Source organism: Haplochromis burtoni, unplaced genomic scaffold (assembly GCF_018398535.1).
Source record: "Haplochromis burtoni strain Fernald_Lab_line unplaced genomic scaffold, NCSU_Asbu1 Contig_1170, whole genome shotgun sequence".
Lineage (NCBI taxonomy): Eukaryota > Metazoa > Chordata > Actinopteri > Cichliformes > Cichlidae > Haplochromis > Haplochromis burtoni.
In genome coordinates, this window is record NW_024583531.1 from 61,551 (window position 1) to 68,435 (window position 6,885).

The 6,885-nt window shown below is 35.1% G+C and overlaps 1 protein-coding gene across 1 annotated transcript; it reads left to right on the plus strand.

Annotated features, from left to right (window-relative positions):
• Positions 1-694: 694 nt before the first annotated feature.
• Positions 695-2,853, plus strand: LOC121813130 (the record flags this gene model as incomplete). The annotated part of the gene is given in 5 exon segments (XM_042216652.1): positions 695-714; positions 807-847; positions 945-1,011; positions 1,871-1,908; positions 1,999-2,853. Coding segments are annotated over 5 exon segments (259 nt in total), but the record flags the coding sequence as incomplete, so codon positions are not given.
• Between the last annotated feature and the right edge of the window lie 4,032 nt (positions 2,854-6,885).

Genomic DNA, 6,885 nt, shown 5'->3' on the forward strand with positions numbered 1-6,885 from the left:
AAAGTAAACAAACTAAAACAAAGTAAGACAGAAAACATTAAATTACAGTCCAAAAACTCAAAACGTTGGTTCAAAGACCAAAGATTGTGGCAGATGCTGACTAACCTAATAAACAATATCCTGTAAGTGCAAAAACATTTTTTTTACTTTATTCAAAATAAGAAAATTAAGTCTGTTATTTCATCACTGGTTGCTGGATCTGTAAGAGTCATGTTAGCAGTGGTCAGATTACTGGCAGCTTTGTCAGTTATACCCGGAAAAGAAGGAGAAAGGGAGCTGCCTCCAGTGGGACAGCAGGAGAAATAATTTATTTAGAGCTGAAGTCTTTAGAAGTCAAGCCTAAAAAGTGTACTTGTTCAAACACTTAAAACCATTTCATTTTTAAAATTCTTATCTGCAGGACCATGTCCTGTTGTGACTTTCATAGTAGGAGCAGAGGTCAAAGTGCTTGCAGATGAGAGTGATCTATAAGTAGTCAGAACTAATGCATTCACAAAAAGAAAAGTCAAATCTTCAAAGTCAAAAAGCAATAAACTACAATCAACTACTACCTCAACTTTCCTCTTGGTGTGGCTATATGCACATAATGTAAAAGAAAAAGAGGAGTATGTCACTTACTTCCTATGTTGATGGAAAATATTTTACTGTGAGGACACTTCAATTTTTTTTAAACATTTTCTTTATTTATGTGTAGGACAAAGGCAACATCAGCAGGTATTGTATACATTTAGCTGTCAGGCAGCATTACAAAACTATCAATCCATGTATTATGGTTTTTATTTTGTTGAGTTTTTCTTTTGTTACAGGTGATTTTATATCAATGACTAAAATGAACCAGGGAAGAATGGTAAACAAAATGTTTCAGTCAAATAAAAATACTCTTAATTAAAACAATCAATTTAAATACCGAGGACATAAAGTTGATTTTTCCCTGTTGTGTTAAGTTACCTGCAGGTAATGATGGAGGCTCCAGTGTGATCACTTCAGTACCTGATGACAACTGTCTTACTAGTAAGCTGTGTTTTGCCTCTAGTAATAAGATGGTGAAATTGTTGTACATGGTAGGGCTGTTCGATATAACGATATATATCGGATGACGATATGAAAACGTCTATCATTACATATTACACTATCGTTTGTTTCGTGGTGTCGCAAAATAATCTGTTTATGGCAATATTTTTTCATTGTTTTGATGGTCACTGTAGAATTTCTCTCTTTCTCTTATATTTAATATAACCACACTACAGACGATCAAGCGACTGTTTTTATGCGTTGACGTTAGCAACAACGATGGTAAAACCATTGCGTGGTTCTGTCATCTGCTTGTTTATTTTCCACATAAACATTTCACAATAAAGCTCAAGATCCTGTTGAGATTTTTGTGATATATATCGTTGTTGGGACGATAAATATCTTATATCGGGATATGAGATTTTGGTCATATCGCACAGCCCTACTACATGGAGTAATTATTTATGTGTACCATTAGTTGTTTCTGAAAGTAACACAATAAGATGATGGCTGTTTAACAGTAATATTGTTAATATGCTCAAATCTTTATTTCATATCTATAGCATATTTAGTTATTACTGCTGACTAACTTTCAGTAACATAGTTGATTTTTTTCCAGTGTATGACAAGGGAGCTTTGGCTTTGATAACATTTTACTACCTTGTGATAAGGAAAGCTATTTGACCACTAAAGAGCCTTTAAAATGTCCAAATTTAGAAGAACACTATGACATATACAGTTACAAGACAAACTTTGTGAACCCACTGGACTACATGTTGTCTTGCACTTGTGTGTGTGTGTGTGTGTGCGTTTTAATCCTGACTGAAAGAAATAATTTTTCAATGTTGTTCTCTTTCAGGAGAGAAACTAAACTTGGAACAGACAAAAAATGAAGATGTAAGTTAGACCTGGTGTAGTAATAAATATGTCCGCTTCTCATCTTAATCAATGCTAATGACTAAAAGGACATTACTCTTTCTCTTCTAGTCTGACATTTACCATGTGTACGCCACCATCTCTGAAGCAACAGATCCACCAGATTCACAGGACACGATATACAGCACGCTGAATGCACACTGAAACACAGTGAAACATGTTTGGTGACGTTGTTAGTAAAATGTCTAAAATGATCTAAATCATGTCAAAGTGAGAAAAGTGTGACAGGTAATAGATGCAATCTTGCAAAAAATCTTGAGCTTGAATTGTTGTAGATTTTTTTTCTATTTAAAGATAACTGACATGATGATGATTTCAGCTTTAGTATTTTTAATAAGCGGAATCTAGAGGAATCTCTATCTTTACTGAGGGCTATGAAATACATCTCCCCTTAATCTTATCTGTACCCTGTCTGTTATTGCACAACTTAATAAAGCTGTTTAGTACTTCGAATGTATCCAAATAATACAACTCCAGTATATAAATTTGTGACAATAACATTAACAGTTAGTCTTTTGTTACGTGCTGTGACTGCACACAGGCTTGTAAAAATAGGCAACATACAATTGACCCTCAGCCAACCGACCAGCTGCAGTTTTTAGGTCAGCACACAAGACCATTTTAGGCCAAAGATTATGATGATGAAAAAATACAGGAAGAATGATGTACTGTAGCTGATTACTGTACTACACAGCTGCTACAGTTTGCCTAGTAGTAGTAACATAATCATGTGACATAAAACATTTAGTGATGATGATACTTTGTATCCACACAGGCAACAGAAGTAAAACAACAGGGGGAAGATCTGAAATTTACATTCAGTAAATAGAGATGTATGTTTTTGGCTCTAGGTTTCATTTGTGTGATATATCACTGTGAGATGTATTAAAAATATGTAGTTTTTCATTTTCAGTTTCTGGTTCCTGGTTATTACAAATAAACTAACACAGGTAATAAGCCACAGTATTTGTTGAGTGTTTTTTTTTATCTAGGATAAAGAAAGCACACACACACACACACACACACACACACACACACAGAAACACACACACACTCACACACACACACACACACACACACACACACACTACGACACGTTACCCAGTTTCATGCACCTAAAGTTGCATCTATCTATGTGAGCTACTGTCTATGGCCTCGCTCTGTTACTCCACATCCTTTCACTAAGTCTGCACAAACAATTCTCAATCATGTGAATCTATAACTTTTCTACTTATTTTATGCTGAGGGCTCAGTAGCCCAATTTAACTATATTATTTTCAGTGCTCAGAATTTCAGTTAACTGTGAAAGTGATCTAAAATGCATTAAAAGCCTCAAACCATTTGCCAGCACAAGTCTTGTAAACCACTTTTCTAGTCCTCACACATTAAGCATCCATCCATCCATCGTCTTCGGCTTATCCAGGGCCGGGTCGCGGATAACAACATTAAACATATTTAAATTGTTTTGGTGGGTAAACTTACCATTTTCTTCTCAAAATATTATTATAATATTATTAATTGTTTTTTCTCATAGACTGATGTTTATTTCCACATTATTATCAGCAGTTTCTGGGTGTATGCATATAACCAGAAGAAGGACAATGTGGGCATGCACAGCACATGTCATACTCACGCGAGCGGCCTGAAGTTCCTTTTTCACAACATCTTTTGAGGCCAGTGAGACTTTCAGACACAGAGCCCACTGGTGTATTTATAAACTGTGGTATCTGAATCAGTCACATGATTTGTGAAATTATAATTAATATAAATGAAAATATAGTCTGAAATTTGAACTCTGGAATAATTGTGTTACAATATATACAATTTCTTGATTGTATATATTGTCTAATGCTACATAGTAGCATTAGGAATTAAGACCCCTACTGTACTATCAAGCTTGTGCACTGCACCTCGATTGACCTTCATCTGAGGAACAGCTAAAGCAACAGAAATGATACTGTAGCATATATTTAGTAATCTTAACTTAGCCCCCCTGTGGTGGCTGGTATATATAACACATATATAGGTACTTTTAATTAGGTGCTCTTTATATGTGTAGCTTTGTGGCCTCAATATGTGATGAAGTACTTTTCCTGCCTCTTGTGGTTTTCCTGTGACCAACTGCTACAAAACGATTCATCCCCTTCTGTGTCGTCAGAAACGTGAGAATCTTCTTCTCAACAGAGCCTTTGGTGTGCTGTCCTAATGTGTGAGTTAAACATCCTGCAGATTTTGCAATATTTAATGTGATCTCTCAACATTCGTGTAAGTTCACACTTGAAACATATATTTTGCTAAAGTTATTTCAGACTTATTAATAGATTTATTTATGTTCTTGACATATATTTTCAACAGTGTCCTTCCACGTAATGCAAGTACAAGGTCAGTCTCTGATCTACTGTATTTATTGCTGAGTTGTGTCGTAACTGTATGTTATTCCACGATTAGTCTATGATTGGATTGGGTAATGTATAACTGCTTACATGGGAAAAAAGGGTAAAAAAAAAGGCGCAGGTATATTATGTGACATAACATCTAAGCGTTCAGTATAACATGTCTTGGTCTAAAACTGGCAATGAAACAGCAGTGATCACAGAATTTGTTCTGTAGAAGTTTTGGCTGTTGATCTCACATCAGAGTTCATCTGCCTCTGTCTGTGTCTGCACTTGAGGCCTCTCACCTGGTCTGGCCTCTCGGCCGTAACACAAAGTAGAAGTGAAGCTTTGCCTTCTTACAGTTATTGACAAAAAGATGATGAACAAGACAGCAGATGCAAATGTTAATTTATTTACGACCACAATTATCTTTTACGTTAGATGTTGTGAAAAGAGCATCAGGAATGTTCAACATGGTATGACACACAAAACAGCTAAACAGGAACTCATTATTCATTGCTCATTAGTTGTTCTCACAAAGACCTTTTTTGCACATTTTATTCAGAAGAACGGAACCTCAGCAGATGCAGTGTTTACACTCACACCACTCCCAGGAACATTATATTAGGTAGAACGATTGTTAAACAGAAATAGACTGATTTGTATATGAATGTTTTTAGTGTTGTTCCTTCTACACATTTATTTACCTAAATATATAGAATTAAGAAAAAAAAAGAAGAAAAAGACTTTACACATTAACCTAAAATATTATGAAAAAACATGTACAGGACAGAGTGAGAAAACGTATGTCTTACTGTGGCCAGTTAGTGTGATTCACTTCTGATCCTGTGGTTTTCCTGAAAGCAACTTTTGAAAATGTCACTTATTTCAGGCAAAAGTAAAAGCAGTTAGTAGTAGTCTGTTCTGTTCACATGGTTTCATCATGGCTGAACTCCTGCTGCTGTTGGTGGCCTTTGCATATAAGTTAAACTTTTTCTCATATCAGCTGGTACTTGATGTCGGCCATTCAGGTGATTTATCAGTTAGGTATCACTGTTAGCATGTTGCATTTTTACATGAGGATGCTAACACTAGACAGTAAATTTCGTACATTGTTGCTTCTGTGTTGTATTTTTAACTATCAGTAACAAAGTACGGGATCAATCTCTAAGCTTTTATGTTTCTATGGGCTTTTTACTTTGACATTATTTAGTAAATGTTCTAAAGTCAAACTTTTTGTCACGTCTAATTTTTATTGTTTCCTATTACTTAAAATCTATTCAGTTATTATGTCAGTTATGATTTAATTTTACAGCTGTATCATCACTTTTTTCTCATATTGCCGTTCTTCACCAGATTCTTTTCATGAAATTAAAGCACAAGGTCAGTCTCTAAGTTTCATGTTTTGTTTTTTGTCACCAATATGTTGGCTATTTATTTAGACTATTTCTTTGCAGTTTCTCTACAAAAATCTTATCACCTTATGATTTCTGACACTGGGAACTAACTATTAGAAATAAAAATCTGTGCATATGAAATTTCAGGCATTCTGCCACCTGAACGGACTGTGACTCCACTTGTGATCACAGAGACAGACTCAGTCACACTAAACTCCTGTTTCTGTGTCTCAGTGTTATTTCCTCATTTCAAGAAAGAAACCTGCCAAAAGTTATTCTGTTACACTTGAAGTGACATGTTATTGCTTTTTTTTTCAGAAGTCCCCACTCAGTAACATGTCACCAATCACCATACAAAGTTACCCATTAAAACACTGATTTTGATTTTGCACATTTGACTTTTAATTTATTATTTTATTGCTTTTTTCTGTCATCAGTGTGTCAACTATATACTGACTATTCTTGAACAATATATTTTTCTGTTAATGGTGATTTGACACATGGAATTATTATCTATTTAATATAACTTATATTTAGTATCTCTAAATTTCAGCAATTCCTTCATCTGAATCCACCTGTGATCACAGAGACAGACTCAGTCACAGTGAACTGTCAGACTCCATCATCTTTTAATGTGATTCAGTGTTTTTCATACATTATAAGAAGAAGCAAATATACATCCATCTCCTGTGAGCAGAATGTAACAGGAACTGAAGTCCTATCTTGGGCAGCAGAGTTTATTGCTGAGGTGGATGTGACATGAGCAGCAGGTCAGCTGACCAGCTGCTCCTGGAGGTACCGAGATCCAGGAGGAAGCTCAGAGGGGACAGGGCCTTCTCTATTGTGGCTCCAAAATTATGGAATAATTTGCCCATGCATGTTAGAGAGGCCCCTTCACTGTCCACTTTTAAATCACGTCTTAAAACCCACTTTTATTCCTTGGCTTTTAACCTCAGTGAGACTTAGTTTCTCTTTTAATTGAAGTAGTTATTTAATTAATGATTTCACTCTTCTTTTATTTGGTTTTTATTTATATCTCATGTAATTTTATTTTACAGTTCCAATGTACAGCACTTTGTGTCAGCTGTGGTTGTTTTAAAGTGCTTTATAAATAAAGTTGATGATGATGTTTTTACATGTCACAGCAATAAAGGAGGACAACATCA